The following is an 18171-nucleotide window of genomic DNA, read 5'->3' on the forward strand; positions in this document are numbered from 1 at the left end:
GTGTGCACCTGCACAGACACACACATACATACATACACATAATTTGTTGTTGTTGTTTTTCGAGACAGGGTCTCTCTGTGTAGCCTTGGCTGTCCTGGACTCACTTTGTAGAATAGGCTGGCCTCGAACTCACAGCGATGCGCCTGCCTCTGCCTCTGGAGTGGTTGGGATTAAAGGCCTGCGCCGCCACCGCCGCCCAGCCATACACATAAGTTTTCAAGCTCCATTTAGGAAGGTGTAATGCAGGAGGAAGGGTCTAAGCAACAAAATCTGACTTCTTTTATTTGTGCTTCACTTGTGTTTCTTTATCACCTGGTGAAATGTTAGTCACATTGATTTCTTAAATTTCTGGGCTAAGGTAAAGGAGCAGTCGGTTCTTCAGGAGTCAATGTGCTTTAAATTTCACTTGCCTTTTACATATGAGTCTCTGGGAGATTAGCTATAACAAGCAGACATGCTGCCCTCATGGTGTCGGTTCGTAGGCTAATTGAGGAAAAAAAATTATCTTGAACAAAAACCAAATAAATATTTTTTGTAAGGTATAAAGAGATTCGAGATAAAAAAAAATTCACACATGTCACCAGGACTGGGAATCAGTAGAGTAAAATAGCCTTCAGAGGTGGTGTCATACACACAGTAGGTGCTGTGTATACAGTAGGCACTCACAATGTGTTCAGTGGGATAAGGTGTCTAGTGTAGTGCGCTTAGTTATATCTTAAAAAAAAAAAAAAAAAAAAAAAAAAAAAGGCAACTTACCGGGCATGGTGGTGCACGCCTTTAATCCCAGCACTCAGCGAGGCAGAGGCAGGCGGATCACTGTGAGTTTGAGGCCAGCCTGGTCTACAAAGCAGAGTCCAGGACAGCCAAGGCTACACAGAGAAACCCTGTCTGGAAAAACAAACAGACAAAACCTTTTTCTTATTCTCTTCATTGCAAAGCACAGTGTTCTGTGGTATGTGATATCTGTGCTCTGTGGAGCCTATTAGTGGGGTTTTTTCCCTATGTGAAAGTTTAGCTACCCTAAGCCTTATTTCTTGAGACTCATATATTTTCCATTTTATTGTAAACATTCATTTCAGTTTTTCTCACCCCAAGGAAGTATTTGATACTGTATAACTGAAAAACAAAATGAAAATGGTAACTTCGTGTGTTCTTTATTTTTAGTCTATTGAAGACAATGAGGTATATTTGCCAAATGATGAAATTTGGACCTATGACATTGATAGCGGACTGTGGTGAGTAATTTTAAGCTGTTTAACTCACAGAGACTTTCATAGATCACAGGAAACTCAAGAGCATACTTTGAACATTTATGACACTGGCCTTTCCCTCTCCCTCTCTCTGTGGTTCGTTCTCCAGCTCTGTCCTTTCTCCCTTCCCTTTGGCACTCCGCGCTCTCACCGTTCATAAGCCACCTCTGTCTCTGAAGACTATTCCCAGTCTGGGTGACACATGTGGACCTTCTGTGACTACCCGCCACCCCCTCCCCACTAGGATGAAACGACTTTATTATGGATCTCTTTACACTTTTTATTTATTTATTTTTTGCTTGTTGCCTCCCTTTGTTTTGGGGTAGGGTCCCACTTTGTAACCTAGACCAGGCCCACAGCCCTCCGTCGCCCTGTCTCCGTCTCCCCAGCGCTGGGAGACAAGCGTGCGCCACAGCACCTGTCTACCATTATATCTTACTCATGGTTGGCGACAATGCTTTTCATGGAAGGACTATTAAAGGGTGCGTTTATTAGCCTTCTGGAAAGCTAAGAGTGTCTCTGTGGTCCTTGCTGCAGGAAAATGCACCTAATGGAAGGAGAGCTCCCGACTTCCATGTCGGGGAGCTGCGGGGCTTGCATCAGCGGAAGCCTGTATGTTTTTGGAGGATACGATGACAAAGGATACAGCAACCGAGTAAGCCTTTCTTGTAACTCAGGAGTGTGGCTAGATGTAATCCCTAATATGTCACCTCACACATGTGAAAATGGTTTAGAAAGAGGATAACTGGAGCACACACTAAGCTTGTAGCCATTAGGCTTTAAAGACAGCCGGAGAACGCAGCAGCCATATTCCTTGTCCGCGTTTCCCTGCTTCGGTTACCTGTGTTCTTGATTGCTATCCACACACAAGAGCAGACGGGAAAGACAGTTGCAGGATGTTTTACACGTCACGTTGACTCTACAGCACTGTCTTCTTTTCTTCAATTCTGTAATCTAAATTTTCTAATGGGCAAAGTACTTATTGGAAATAAAAGTAGTGTTAATTTTTGGGCGCAGACCCGAGAAACAGATCTTGTTTTCAGATGCCCTGGCTCCTAACAGCACTCTCATCTTTTAAAAGCTTTACTTTGTCAATTTACGAACACACGATGGAACCTACATCTGGGAAAAAATCACCAAGTTTGATGGACAACCACCCACGCCACGTGATAAACTTTCCTGCTGGGTGTATAAAGACAGGTAATACAGCAACCGAGCCTTAGTGTCCTCACATTAAGATCCAGTCTTTGGCCAAAACTGAGGAAACTCCATGTTTTCCAGTAACTGTCGGCTTGCTTTGATGTCAGTGGCAACAGTAGCCCTAATGCTGATAAGAACTTTTGTCATAAAAGTGAACATGGAGGAAATGCTATTTGCATTTTTTCACCTTGAATAATTCATTTAACTTTGGTTTCTAGATCATTAACACATTGACATGATAAAAACTGAAGCCAGAATAAAAAGTATACAATGAGCCAGGTAGTGGTGGTGCAGGAAGAGGCAGGCAGATCTCTGTGAGTTTGAGGGCAGCCTGGTCTACAAAGTGAATTCCAGAGCAGCCAGGGCTACACGAAGTACCCTGTCTCAAAAAACCAAAACCAACCAACCAAAGTGTACAAGGAAAGGCCAGCCACCTCTATCTTCCCTGTCCACCTTGACTTCCCGTTTGCCCCCCTCCCCTCAAGAAGCCCCAAAATCTATATTTCAGCTGTTGCTATTGTTTAGAGTGCATCTCACACAGGTCTGCTGCTGGACTCCACTACAGTTCTAGACCTCAAATGCCTATTAAAGCATGGTCCCTGCTAGGGAGACTTTTTGAAACCACTCAAATGATTCCAGGATGCAGCAGCTTTACCAGGATCCAGGTGTTTCCCGAGGTTGTCCCCGGGACATTTGCTCACCTGTGCTCTCAGTTGTCCCCGGGACATTTGCTCGCCTGTGCTCTCAGTTTCCAGCTTCTTTCCTCTTCATTTCACGGGCTTCATGCAAGCTGGGCAAGCACTCCCCTACTCATCACACCACAGCTCCTATTCCGGTTTTGACGATGGTAAGGAGCCTCCCCCAAACTGCCGTAAGTCACAGCGTGTGCTCACGCCCACGAGGCTGGCTTCTTCTGACCCTAATTTGCCATTCCTGCCTAGCTTGCTGGGTTTGGTTTTGTTTGGTATTTTGTTTTGTTTTTTCAACTCCCTGTGTATCTAGTTTCTTCTCTCTCTCTCTCTCTCTCTCTCTCTCTCTCTCTCTCTCTCTCTCTCCCTCTCTCTCTCCCTCTCTCTCTCTCTCTCTCTCTCTCTCTCCCTCTCTCTCTCCCTCTCTCCCTCTCTCTCTCCTTGTCTTCCTGGAGGCAGAGGTCACTTTTCACCTCCTGTGCGTTTCTCTTCTGGAGGAGTTTCCTTCATTTCTCATTGTTCCCTCAGGTCTTTGATCCCCCCCGCCCCCCCCCGGTTTTTTGAGACAGGGTCTCTCTGTGTAGCCCTGGCTGTCCTGGGCTTGCTTTCTAGACCAGGCTGGCCTCAAACTCACATTGACCTACCTGCCTCTACCTCCCCAAGTGCTGGGATTACAGGCATGCACCACAGCGACCGGCTGATTTTTTTTTTTTTTTGGAACTATAATTGTGTAGTTTATTTTGCTTGTTTGGGTGGTCAGAGTAAGAGAATTCTCTTTGTGTGTGTGGCTTCTGAGGCAGGGTCTTACTCTGGAGCTGGACTAGAACTCATTATGTAGCCTGGGAACCCATGAGAACCCTCCATTCTCAGCCCCCTCAGTGCCAGGATTGCAGGCATGAGCTGCACTGCCCAGCTGTTTCAACAATCTGTGAACAAACTAGGAGCAAGACTCCAAAAGTGTGCCCTTCTAATTTGTTTTTCAGATTAATATACTTCGGTGGTTATGGGTACAGAAGGCACAGTGAGCTTCAGGACTGTTTTGATGTCCACGATGCATCTTGGGTAAGGAAGTAATCACTTTTAATTCAGCGTCACTTTAGGCTTTAGGAATAATGAATCCAATCATATTAAGTGCTTCCAATTTGCCATAATTATCCCTATTTAAAAAGCCTGCATCTTATTCTTTTAGACTCATATCCAGTTGGAAGACAAGCGTCTCACTCAGTAGATTAGGGTTCCTGGTCATGTCATTAGTCACTTGGCTTCTGTCCAACAAGAGAGGCTTTAAGCACAGCTTGGGAATATATGTTTCTATTTGGCCACGTGTCTTTTCTAGACCCTCACCTCCATGTAGACGAGCCAACCAGAGTTACTCATGGCTCAGCCTGACCTCTGGAGAGCTTCCAACGAAAGGGTTGGCGGTGCCCGTCTTTTCCTGACCTATCCTTACTAGTTAAAGAATTAAAAGTTGTAAATTATAAAAATAATTTGTTTTCAAGACAGGATCTTATTCTATAACCCAGAATGCCCTAGAACTTACTATGTAGCCCAGGCTGGGCTTTAGTCCATGGTGGTCTGCCCACCTCAGGCTCTGAAGTGCTGGGAAATACAAGACACCACACTCAGCTTATAGAAATGGAGTCTTGTAAAAGATTACTCTCGCTGGGCGGTGGTGGCAGCAAACACCTTTAATCCCAGCACTTGGGAGGCAGAGGCAGGTGGATCTCTATTAGTTTGAGGCCAGTGTGGTCTACAGAGTTGAGTTCCAGGACAGTCAGGGTGCTGTAGCCTGGGATGGCCTGGGGTCCACTGTGTGGTGTGGTGTGTGCCTGAGTCTGCCCCTGTGGTGACATTGAACTTCCTGTGTGTGGTACCTGCAACTTTACCAGCAAATACATAGCACAACTGTGCTGATGCTTTAGCCACAACGCTCTTAGCTGTCTGTTTCTGTTTCAGGAAGAGCAGATATTCTGGGGATGGCACAATGATGTTCACGTGTTTGACACAAGGACAAGGACTTGGTCTCAACCAGAAATTAAAGTAAGCGCTGAGTGACCTGGAGGCCTCTGAAGCAGAAGCCCTGCTCTGACCCCAGCTCTCTCTCATCTCTCCAGATTTCCCTTTCTTAAATTCCCTTTTCTGTTTCTGGGGGAGGGAATTGTTACTTTTATTATATTCATTCACATTATCAAGATCTCTTCTCTTCCTAAGTTAATGATTGGGTTTGTAACTGAATGTAAAATAATTCTCCCACTCTTCCTCCCCTTCTCTTTGATGTTTTGAGAGGGTCTTACTATGTAGACTACACTGGCCTTGAACTTGCAATCCTCCAACTTCTCTACCTCTCCAGTGCTAGGATTATAGCTGCTGCCACCACACTCAGCTAAAGAAGCTCCCTCAGAAACTATTAACAATCGATATTTTTAGGGGCTGGGCATGGTGGTGCACACCTGTAATCCCAGCACTTGGGAGGCAGAGGCAGGCGGATTGCTGTGAGTTCGAGGCCAGCCTGATGTACAAAGTAAGTCCAGGACAGCCAAGACTACATAGAGAAACCTTGTCTCAAAAAAAAAAAAAAAAAAAAAAAAAAAACCAAAAGACAAAGAAGAAACAATTACTATTTTTAATCATATATTCTAGAAAATATTTAAAAGAGGAGTCATTATCTTTTGTTTTCATTTTTGGGAAAGAGTCTTGTGTAGCTTAGGTAGACCTCAAACTTGCTCTGTAGCTGGGGCTACCCTTGAACTCCTGCTGCTACCTCCCCAGAATCATTCTTTACTTACAAGTATCTGTGTGGATTATCAGAGTTCTGGGTTTTTTGTTTTGGTTTTGGTTTGGTTTTTTTTGAGACAGGGTTTCTCTGTATAGCCCTGGCTGTCCTGGAGCTCACGCTGTAGACCAGGCTGGCCTCAAACTCAGCGATCTGCCTGCCTCTGCCTCCCTACTGCTGGCTTTAAAGGCATGTGCCACCATGTCCACTCAGAGTTCTTTTTAAAAGTCCTTTTAAAACAGAGTCAAACAAACAAACAAACAAAAAAGCCCATGAGTCTTTCTTGACCACTGAGCATCCCTCCAGGGCTGGGAACCAACTTTTAGAAATGGTTTTCTCTTAATTTAACTATCAACCACAGAGGTAGAGGTTAGTTTGTTAGTACCAGCTAGATCTCAGCACAGTCACTCAAGAGATCCTGAAACAGCAGATGAGCTTCGTTCAAGTTAAAGTATATAGAAGGCATTTTTTTTTTTTTTACTCTAAAAGTTTAGGGAAAAGAAAACAAAACAACTTCCAAAATCCAAGATGTCTAGGAAAAGATAAAAGGCTTCATTGGTTTGGCTTAGACCATCACTGAACTGGTTTTGTGAATTTGAAGACTTTAGTGGATAATAAGTAAATTGCTTTTCTTTGTTTGTCTTGTTTTTCACGACAGAGTTTCTCTGTTTACCTTGCCTGTCCTGGACTCACTTTGTAGACCAGGCTGACCTCAAAGTCACAGAGATCCGCCTGCCTCTGCCTCCTGAGTGCTGGGATTACAGGTGTGCACCCCTGAGTTTGGCTCATAAATAAATTCTTAGAGTCTCTGAGATACAATATTAGATCAATGGTGTGGGGTGAGGGGAAAGGGGAGGAGAGACTTCTTAATTTGATTTTTAAAATCTTTATATTTCAGGCTAAATTTATATGAACTTTGACTTTGCTAGGGCAGTGGGCATTTTAAGAGCAGAGGGGTACACTTTCTTCCTGAAGAAGCTATTTGTAGTTAGAGCCAAGCACAGGATGTGGCCGGTACAGCTGTTTCAAGTCTGTCCTCTGTTCTCATCTCTGCTTGCAGGGTGGAGTTCCACCACAGCCACGAGCCGCGCATTCATGTGCAGTTCTGGGAAATAAGGGTTATGTCTTTGGCGGACGCGTTTTGGTCAGTGTTTTCAATGGAAATTGTATTTTCATGTGTGATGTTTATAAGCACTTGTCATCTGACTTTGTGGAGCAGCTGAACATTTAAATAACCTAGAGATTAAGTTACACCTTGTACTAATTTGTATTTATCTCCTGTTTCCCAAAGAGACCCCTCAAAGGCTGTCACAGATGATTTTTAATCACATTTTAATGAGGAGAGCCCTTGACTTGAGTGCAGTCCCGGGGTATTTAACTTCTTACCATTCAAGTTTTGCTAGTCTAAACCCATCTCTTCCTTTCCCCTTGGACACATTAACCTGGAAGCTCCATGTTAACTTTCTTAACGCTTAGAATTCGTGTCCACTTTTCAACCTTCCAGTGCTAAGTAGAGCAGGGCAATCTGTGCTTAATCTGAATTTGTTTTAAAACTAACATTTTATTCCATAATAGAGTTAAAACATGGTGCACTTATCATGCCTTCATTTTAGCAAACTAGGATGAATGACTTACACTATCTAAACCTGGATACCTGGATTTGGTCTGGAAGGTAAGTAAAAGTGAAGTCTATATTCCAGTCTTATGGGGGGCGTGGTCATAATCCAAGCTTGGGTTTCTGAAATTGAGTTGATAGTTTTCTTTAGATTATATGTCTAAATAAGAAATATAAGATTTAAATTTCCTTATTTCCTTTCTTCTTTTTGAGTCAGAATCTTACCAAGTAGGCCAGGCTGGCCTTGAACTCTGGGTTGTCCTGCCTCAGCCTCTCAAGTGAAAGTATTACAGTCCCAACAGTCAGCTAATGGAGTTTATACAAACTCTATAAAACACAGACATAGTAAGAGTTGAAAAGTAACATGTGAAAGCATTGGCTGTATAATAAGCTTTCTTTGGAGAACGGCCACTAGAGATGGAGTGACTGCCTGGAGCCACCTCATACCCCTGGATAATGAAACAGATAGAAGGTAGATTTTGCCTGTGGCTCATCACATCACTTAACAACCGAATATATTTAGGTATTAATTTGGACATCCTGTAATACAATGGAATCAGGGCTGTAAATTATTATAAAGTATAAATACTATTAAAAATAAAACTATAAGGACTGGGGAAAGAGTTCAACCAGGAAGTTGTAGCGTAGCACTTTAGGTCCTCAGAAACCTTGTAAAAAGCCAGGCGTATTGTGTGTGCTTCCAGTCAATTCTAGGGAGACGGAGATAGATGGATTCTTTGGGCTTACTGGCCAGTCAGCCTAGCTGACACAGCAAGTTCCAGGCCAGTGAGACCTGTCTCAAACAAACAAACAAAAAACCTGGGTTGGAGAGATGGCTCAGAGGTTAAAAGCACTGACTGCTCTTCCAGAGGTCATGAGTTCAATTCCCAGAAAAACATGGTGGCTCACAATGATCTATAATGAAATCTGATGCCTTCTTAAGACCCTGTCTCAAGCAAAAATTGAAAATTTATATATATATATGCCTCGATGTAGACAGCTCCCAAGGCACAACACCTGTTACTTACCTTTGTGTTCTCTCTCTCTCTCTCTCTCTCTCTCTCTCTCTCTCTCTCTCTCTCTCTCTCTCTCTCATACGCACGCACGCACGCACGCACACACACACTCAAAACTAGGTAGCTAGACATGGTGGTACACCATGTAATCTCACCTATAAACTCAGGAGGCTGAGGCAGGAAGACATTGAGTTTGTCATTAGCTTTGCTACGTAACAAATTTGACAAGCAAAACCCTCTAAAATAAAAAGTAAAACCATAAAAGTGTGAGAAGCCAGATATTCTTAAGACTTTGGTGTTAGGGGTCCTGTAAACCTGAACTTGGTAAGTGAAAAGACTGATTCAGAAAACCAGCTAAACATTAAGCAGTTCTCTACAAAAAAAAAAAAAAAAAAAAAAAAAAAAAAAAAAAAAAAAAATGGATACAAAATGTTAAAAGGCAAATTAGAAAATATAAACAGAAAGTAAACTGAAATCAATATTTGTAACATTTTTTAAAAAAAGAAAGATGAGCCGGTGGTAGTGTCCCATACCTTTAATCTCAGAACTTGGGAGGCAGAGGCAGGCAGATCTCTGTGAGTTTGGGGCCAGCTTGGTCTACAGAGTGAGTCCAGGACAGCTCAGGCTATTCAGAGGAACTCAAAAAATCAAGAGAGAGAATGGGGGCGGGGGAGAGGGAGAGGGAGAGAGAGAGAGAGAGAGAGAGAGATTAATAGATGAAATCAAAGGTCTACATGAATTGAGGGAGAAAAAGACACTCTAGTAGGTGGGACAGGACACAATGGGCAGCTCACAGGAGGAGCAGGTGACCAGAGGCCACCGAGCTAGGCTGTGACAGTGCACTCAGTAGACACTTTCCAGAGAAGTAGTCTGCAGTACACTTGAAACAGACATTGGAGCCACGTGTAGCAGTGGGCGGCTGTTCTCCCAGCATGCAGGAGGAGGAGGCAGAGGTGGGCAGAGCTCTGTGAATCTGAGGGCAACCTCCACAGAGTGAGACTCTGGACGTATTTTGTAGTTGTTAAACGGCTTATAACCAACGTATTTTCCTTTTGTTTATTCTCTCTCTCTCTCTCTCTCTCTCTCTCTCTCTCTCTCTCTCTCTCTCTCTCTCTCTCTCTCTCTCTCCTCCCTACTTTGTTTCCCTTCCCTCCTCCTCACCTCTCCTCTCCCTTTCTTTCTAAGCAAGATCTCTGTGTGTAGCTCAGGATGACCTTGAAGTCACAATGTAGCCTAGGCTAGCCTCTTGGGCACTGGGATTACAAGTGTACACCTCCACTCCTTGCTCAGCTTCTCCTTTAAGATCTGAGATAAGTGTTGTGGTGAACGCATAGCACAAAGGGCCAAGGCAGGAGCATGGTAAGCAGAGGCCAGCCTGGCTACATGACACTGTCTTGGGAAGATAACAAAATCTTTTCATTATCATTAATTCAAAGTTGGATTTCAATTTTCTTTCCCTTGTTACAGGATTCCTGTTAATGGAGAAAGCCCCAAACATCGGTCATGGCACACGTTAACAGCAATAGCTGACGATAAGCTTTTCCTATTTGGTGGACTAAGTGCAGATAATATCCCATTAAGTAAGTCCATACAACTTAGCGCACGTACGGTCATCACTTTACCCTACCCCCCATTACCCTACCCCGAACCTCCACCCCACTTGTTGACACCAGAAGTCTGTAACTCCTGTCACTGCTGATTCTGAGAGCTATGAGTTTCCTAGTGCAGTTTGTTGTTGTTGTTTGTTTGTTTTTGCAGTAAATTGTGGCATCAGGGCACACAAATGACCAAGAAAAATATATGGCTGGGTTTGACATATTAGATTATTTTCTTAACCAAAATATTCCCTTTTTCCATTTTATTTGTTTATTTATTGGTGTGTGTATGTACGTATGTTTGCACACACACATGCCATAACATGGGTGTGGGAATCAGAGGACAACTTTTAGAAGTCATTTTTCTCCTTCATCCAGGTGGATCCTGGGAGCCACACACCAGTCTTGGCAGCTTTACTGAAACATCTTGTGGACCCTTAACAAAAAATATCTATGGATAGAGATATTTTTCATTCAGAAACTTCAAATACCCTTAAAACTATTTATAATACTTTCAGTAGAGGTTGTAGGGGAAGAGTGTTTGCTGTGCAAGTGTAATCACCTGGATTCTGGTCCGCGGCACCCACATTAAAATCTGGGGGTGGAAAAATGCTTTTGTAGCCCCAGTCCCAAATGAGACAGGAGAATTCCTGGGGCTTCCTTCCAGGCAATCTAGCCAATCAATGAACTCAGTGAGGAGATCTGCAGTATTGAATTTGAAAATAGCTTCTCTCTCTCTCTCTTTCTCTCTTTCTCTCTCTCTCTCTCTCTCTCTCTCTCTCTCTCTCTCTCTTTCTCTCTCTCTCTCTCTCTCTCTCTCCCCCCCCCTTTGGTTTTTCGAAATAAGATTTTTCTCTGTATATCCCTGGCTGTCCCAGAACTTGTTTTGTAGTTCAGGTTGGCCTCAAACTCAGAACTCAGAGATCCACCTGCCTCTGCCTCCTGCAACCACGCCTGGCTTTTCAATTAAAGTATTTTGAGCATCAGTAATCTTCTAGTCACCACACTCCAGAGGAAGTTCTTAGTAGGGTTATTAATTATTCTTAGAGATTCTTTTCTTTAGTTTGTGAGTTTTTTGGGTTTCTGTTTTTGTTTTTGAGATAGGGTCTCACTTTGCCCAGCCTAGCCTCAGACACATTATATCACCAAGAATCACCTTAAACTTCTGAGCCTCCTGCCTCTGTACCTTCTAAGTGCTGGGATTCCAGGCATACACCAAGATGCCCTGTTGAGATTTTAAAATTAAATTTGTACATTTAAATAGAGATTAATATAATAACTTCATGAATCTAGTATTTTAAATTCATACTTGCCTTTTTTAAAAAAATTATGTGTATGGAAGTTTTACCTACATTTATGTCTGTGCACCACCTGTGTCCACAGAGACCAGAAGAGGGCGTCAAATCCCTTGGAACTGTGCTAACAGATGGTTGTGAGTCATCATGTGGGTGCTGGGAAAGGAACCCAGGTCCTCTGGAAGAGCAGCTGATGCTCTTAACTGCTGACCCATCTCTCCAGCCCCATGGTTGCTATTTTTGATCATTAGCATAAGGGACATTGAATGCCCTAACTCTTCCTTCCTTCCTTAAGGATAAGGTTTTAAGTTTACGGTTTGTCTGCATAGGTACCAAAACACTTGGTGGTGTTACATGGCCACAGCATTGTGGCTATGTGAGAAGTATCCACGCTGATTAGCAACGGATTCTGAAGTGTTCATGGGGCAAAGGATGCTAGAGCTGGGATTTGACAATTCAACAAGGACAACACAGAGGCAAACAGAGCACAAGTGGCAAAGTTTCTTTTCTTCTTTTCTCTTTCTCCTTCCCACCCCCTCCGTCCCATCTTTCTTTTCTTATTGTTTTTGGTGCTGAAATTGAACCAGGGCCTCACGTGCTAAGTACAGACATCACTAAAAGCTGCAAATCTTGATACCTGTTGCTTCTAGGGTGTGGGGCATTCTCATATTGTACCTGTTTAAAATGTTTACGAAAAATATTCAAACTTACCCAAGATAGGGATACAAATGTAAGACAATAAACCTGGAAAAAGTTAAAATTATATCCTGAAGACCTAATCGTAATTTCTGACCTGTCCTAATATTTCAGGTGATGGCTGGATTCATAATATAATAACAAACTGTTGGAAACAACTCAGACATTTACCTTACACCAGGCCCAGGTGAGCCCCAAACTAAAACAACTGGGAGTCTTTACAGTACTGAGATTTAGAACAGAGTGCATAGTATTTGTAAGGGAACCGTGAGCAACAGGAAGTTACTTTGCAGATTAGCTTTATGTTAATTAACTAAATACTTTGATTATATTTATTGTAAATAATTTATCTAATTTTTATCTATAGTTGCACAATTGAAAATGTTACTTTTAGCTAAGTATATGTTTGCCTAATAAGTATTTTAAAAAGCACAGAGTAATTTAAAACCTGTTACAAGATCAATTTTTAATGTTACTATTTTTAATAAAGAGATAGAAATAGCATTAGCTTTAATTATGGTTGTTTTTATAAGACATTTAAAGCAATTTATTGGGATATTTGCTCAGACTGAGCAAGGCCTGATGGCCCATCCCTGTGATCCCAGCACTTGGGAAGTATAGGCAGGAAGAACAGGCGCTTAAGGCCATTGCTGGCTGTGTAGTGAGTTTGAGGGTAGCCTAGGCTACATGAAACCTTGTCTCAAAATAAACAATAGTGTGATACATTCATTAATGTGAGTATTTAGAAAATGCTATTTATTTGTTGTATATTATAAGATAAATATTGTAGAAACAACATGCTATTATGAAAGAAAATCAAGCACTGCCATACTAATTTTTTCAAATTTAATTAACTAGCATAATAAAAATGTCTCATAGGACGTTGAGATGCAGCATGCCGTAGTTCCACTTGTAGAAGTGTGCTGTCTCATGCCATGTGTTCCAGAAGTGGCCTTGCTCCAGATTGTTTATCTTGGTGTAAAGTCAACGTATGAGATAGCTTTCTGTTATTTAACAAACGACAATCGGTAGCTTATTTGGGGAAAAAAAGCTAAATATTCTTCTGTATGCTGATACATAAATCTATACTGATGCAGTTTGGAGACCATCATAACCACATATGCTATTCTTATGTCTTTATGTATAAAACTTTATTAGAATATGTTGACACGTTTATCTCTTTGAAATATATTTGTTTAATTCAAAGAGCTTTTTATTGAGACAGCATTAATGTTTGGCTGCTGCTTAACTTTTGGCTTTACAAAGTCACTGAAGATATGCATGTCCTCATGTGAGATGACGAGACGCCTAGTTTCCTGTAGGGTTTTGCTTTTAATGACTACATTAGTTATGGATGACAGTGGTAGGAAATAGATTTAATTTAAATGCTCTGACTTACCATATGTTTCACGTCTTACTGAGTAAGCCTGCTAGTTAGGACTAGAGCTGTGTGCTGCGCTTTCTTTCGCCTGAGCTGACGTGTCCTGTCAATGCTATGCTTTATTAGAACGTTTAGGTGATAAGTATAGAGCAGCTGGGAGAGGACACACACTGTCAGTCTGTAGAAAACATCAGGTTGCAAGCTAGATGCCACCCAAATCAAGGCAGGAAAGGCTCTGCGCTGTTCTTCGCAGATGAGATCCAGGTCCGAGTTTCCCTCAGGCAGATAAGACAGAGGCAGATCTGCCTTCAGGTATGAGGTGAGGAGGAAAGCAGGTGGGGTAGAGCTGAGTGTAAGGAGAACTCTCTGTGTGTGTGTGTGTGTGTGTGTGTGTGCGCGCGCGCGTGCGCGTGTGCGTGTGCGCCTGTGTGTGTTGTTTGAGTGAAAGTGACAGGCAAGGCCACATCTCCACACACTTTGCACCTTCCCACACTATAATGTGAGGTGGCAGCTGCCCGATTCTCCTTAGAGTGCCAGGATACTCAGCCTCAGTGCTTGTTGACATTTTCAACTTGCTGTTGCTAGGAATGCCCTGTGCATTGAGATCTCTCCAGGCCTCACTGTATGCAAATCTATAGCTGGATGTACGACCTTCGGTAGAGCTCCATCTTTGTTAAAGGTGGCTGTTAGGAATGATTATGTGCCTGTAAAGATGTCATAGAAAGTGCAGGTGTGTGGAGCCCTAAGTCCTGTCAGGCCCCATTAATACTGCCAGCATTACCCATAATTCCCATGCCTTCATACCTTCCCATAAATGAGGACAGTCAGGGTTTTCTATCTCCTGTGCCTCACTGCTCTCTGTCCCCATGCCCAGCGCCTTGACACTATCTGGGTCCCTGCTGAAAGTTTATACCAGTCTGCAGTCCAGCAGGTGGTCTGTGGAACGGGCAGAGATGCCACCAAACAGTGCTTCATCCCGAGTTACGAGTGCACTTGTCGTTGAGTGTGTGTGGGGTTGAAGAGGGTGTGCAGAGCCCCACTGTGTGCATTTGTCGTTGAGTGTGTGTGGGGTTGAAGAGGGTGTGCAGAGCCCCACTGTGTGCATTTGTCGTTGAGTGTGTGTGGGGTTGAAGAGGGTGTGCAGAGCCCCACTGTGTGCATTTGTCGTTGAGTGTGTGTGGGGTTGAAGAGGCTGTGCAGAGTGTACTGTGTGCACTTGTGGGGTTTAAGAAAAAGGGATAAATGAATAAAAATAAATATTCAATAGCAAATATATTGTTATTTGGGTTGACTATTGCTTCAGTAACTTGTTATATTAAGAAAAGCAGCCTAAATCAGGATGCCAGGGGTTTGAGAGCAGTGTGGGATTCATAGCAAGTCCCAGGCCAGGCTGGTCTGAGACCCATGAACCCTGCCTCAGCAGAAGCTAAGGTGTGGTGGTACACACCTGCAGTCCGGTGCCTGGGAGGCAGAGGGAGGCATAGCGAGGCCCAGGCCAGCCTAGTCTACATAAAAAGACACACTGTTCCCTTACCCTTTAAAGAAAAATATAGTGCTATCTTAAAGTCAAAGTAATGACTTTGTAAAATCCTAAGTGTACCTTATAAAATTGAGAATTTATCTGCACTTTTCTTTTCCTGAAAGCTAGAGCTTGTGGAAATACTGAATTTATAAGGCAGTGAAATTGGTTTTGATAAACCACGTGAAATTTGATATAGGCATGAGCCATCTATCAGACCATTTCCCGGAGAATGCTGCATGCCCTACTTGTTCATGGGATAATTTGTTTATTTAATGACTGAAAAAAATTAATCTTTTTGTGTTTGTTTTTGCTATTCAGAAGTTTTGGAGTACAAACTGGGTGCAGAATACCATACTGGGCATTGTTTGGAAGGGAGAGTTCAAATATTCAAGTTGCGGTGGTGTCCAGGTGTGCGGTTACTTACAGCCACTCCTGAAAGCAGGGCCACCTAATGTGTAACGTTTGCTGATTTCCAAGGTGTAAAGCTCCCACCATGGCTGACACCACGCTACCAACGTGATGCCACTGAACCTGAAGCTGGATGGAGATTCACAAAATGGGTTTCATATAGCCAGTGGCGCAGTTCTAGCACACCACTGTGGCCATTTCTGACCCCACAGACCTCAGTCTTTTAGGCAGCCAGAAGACACACATCCAGTAGCATATAGAACAGCCCACCTGCAAATGTACGTTAGGAGAGCATAAAGGGAGTGAGTCAGTGTCAAAGGTATGAGCAGGACCTTCGCACGGGTGATTTGGAGCAGGTCCTGGCAGCTGAGCCCGTGAAAGAGTGATTTAACCCAAGCATCAGAAAAAGGCGAACACAGCTGGGGCGGTGGTGGCGCATGCCCTTAATCCCAGCACTAGGGAGGCAGAGACAGGTGGATCACTGTAAGTTCCAGGCCAGCCTGGTCTACAAAGTGAGTCCAGGATAGCCAGCATACACAGAGAAACCCTGTCTCAACCTCCTCCCTGAAAAAAAAAAAAAAAAAAAAAAAAAAAAAAAAAAAAAAAAGAAAGAAAGAAAAAGAAAATGAAAAAGGGCAAACACAAACCTGAAGTTTTTATACCATAGAGTAGGTTGAGTTGGAAGAAATAGAGGGCTCATCTGAGAAAAGGCAAAAATTAAGGTTTGTAGGGGAAAAATAATTAAAAACAAAAAACAAAAACAGCTCTTGTGGCAGAGACTCCTCCTGATCAGGAAGTTCCCAAGACAACAGAGGATTATAACAGTTTACCACAGGCTGGAGATGTAGTGCAGTGGGAGAGGATTGCCACATACACAGGCCTTGGGTTCAGCCTCCAGTACAGAGGAAAAACACAAAGACACACACACAGATTTACAGGATATTCTAAACTATTTAGAAGAGACGAACCTGAAGATTCCTGACGCCAAGCTGAGAAGTGTTTGAGGGGCAGACTTAACCACTGCACACTCGGTCAGATCATTTCACTATGTGTAAGTGCAGGTACCAGGGACCAGTTAAATCTTTCTGAAGTGGTTAAGATGACAGGAAGTATTTTTAAAGTATTATTTAATAGCTCTGTGTAGTTGGGTGAGGATGATAGAAAATGAGGAATGCATTATGGTATTCTGTACCCAGAGTGCTGGGTTTGAGGTAGAAATAGGAAGGGGATCCAGATGCAGGCCCAGAGCAGGAAAGAAAGGGCAAAGGTGACAGGAAGTGACATAGAAGCCCCCAAAAGAGGTGGGACAGGTGCCCTCGGGTTGCACCTGAGGGGTTGATCCTTTTAAATTCATTTCAGGGATAATGTGTACAAGGTAAAAGGCTTAGCAAAGCTGGGTGCTGAGGCAGAGATACTAGGAATCACCTGTGGCTGGGCTATGATGCGGTGAAAGAGATCACCTTTCAGAGTGTGTGCTCTGGAGCTAACTTCTGTGATGTGCACGCTCTTCCCTGCTAGTGTCTCACTGTTTATACTTTTCCATCACAGGTTATGGCACACGGCCTGTTTGGGAAAAGAAAGTGAAATAATGGTATTTGGTGGGAGCAAAGATAACTTACTTTTCTTGGACACAGTAAGCAGATTTTATACTTAAGCATTTTCTCTGCGTAATTATATTCAAATAGCTTCTCAGCTGTTTTGTTGCTATGGTAGCCGCAAAGCACAGAAGGACCCGAAAGTGATGCCTGGAAGGACCACCCTTCCAAGTCAGAGGCTTTGCGATGTATGTCAGGATATTCAGGTTTACCAACCAAGATCAGTCTATTAAGTTCATTAGCTAACTTGTTTAAAAAGGCATCCTCTTTCCAGTGCTGGGCTTGAATCTAGGGCCTTGCACTCACACATACATTGGACGAGCACTAAGCCCCAAGCCATGGCCCCATCTCCCTTTTCTTTTTCTCTCTGTGAACCTTACCACAATGTGAGCACTTGTAGATTAAATGTATTAAGATGTCTGTATATAAAAAGAACACAAGCTGGTGGTGGTAGTGCATGCCTTTAATCCCATCACTCTGCAGAGGCAGGCAGAACTTTGTGAGTTCGAGGCCATCCTGGTCTACATAGAGAGTCCAGGACAGCCAGGGCTACACAGAGAAACCCCATTTCACACACACACACACACACACACACACGGGGGTGGGGTGGGGGGGAGTCATCAGCTAAGAGTGCATACTCCTGTTGCAGAGAACCAAGTTCAGTTCTCCCACCCACATCAGGCAGCTCACAGGCACTTGTAACTGAACAGGGACCCTGGCATCTCTGCCCTCCTGGCACAGACATATACACATAAAAATAAGAAAATAAGCCAGGTGGTGGTGGCACACGCCTTTAAGCACTCAGGAGGCAGAGGCAGGTGGATCGCTGTGAGTTCGAGGCCAGCCTGGTCTATAAAGCGAGTCTAGGACAGCCAAGGCTAACACAGAGAGACCCTGTCTCGAAAAACTGAAAGAAAAAAAAAAGGAGAAGAAATCTTACAAAATATGCAATTAAGAACATACATATACAAAACTAAATTAAGAATTCTGATTAAGCCAGGCATGGTGGCACACACTTTTAATTCCAGCACTTGGGAGGCGGAGGCAAGCAGATCGTTGTGAGTTTGAGGCCAGCCTGGTCTACAAAGCGAGTCCAGGACAGCCAAGGCTAACACAGAGAGACCCTGTCTCGGGGA

At 43.3% G+C, this 18171-nt stretch overlaps 1 protein-coding gene across 2 annotated transcripts in view; it reads left to right on the plus strand.

Moving 5' to 3' along the window:
* Positions 1-18171, plus strand: part of Klhdc1 (kelch domain containing 1) — a 32275-nt gene that overhangs the window by 8828 nt on the left and 5276 nt on the right. The window contains exons 2-11 of one of the 2 annotated variants that reach the window (XM_051146923.1): positions 1165-1235; positions 1788-1905; positions 2332-2450; positions 4123-4201; positions 5096-5179; positions 6973-7056; positions 7526-7584; positions 10011-10123; positions 12244-12316; positions 16989-17073. In XM_051146923.1, the coding sequence (XP_051002880.1) occupies positions 1165-1235; positions 1788-1905; positions 2332-2450; positions 4123-4201; positions 5096-5179; positions 6973-7056; positions 7526-7584; positions 10011-10123; positions 12244-12316; positions 16989-17073 (885 nt within the window). The remainder of the gene's footprint in view (positions 1-1164; positions 1236-1787; positions 1906-2331; positions 2451-4122; positions 4202-5095; positions 5180-6972; positions 7057-7525; positions 7585-10010; positions 10124-12243; positions 12317-16988; positions 17074-18171) is intronic. The other variant, XM_051146928.1, reaches the window with a different exon arrangement.

The sequence above is a fragment of the Acomys russatus genome, chromosome 1 (genome assembly GCF_903995435.1).
Source record: "Acomys russatus chromosome 1, mAcoRus1.1, whole genome shotgun sequence".
Classification (NCBI taxonomy): Eukaryota; Metazoa; Chordata; class Mammalia; order Rodentia; family Muridae; genus Acomys; species Acomys russatus.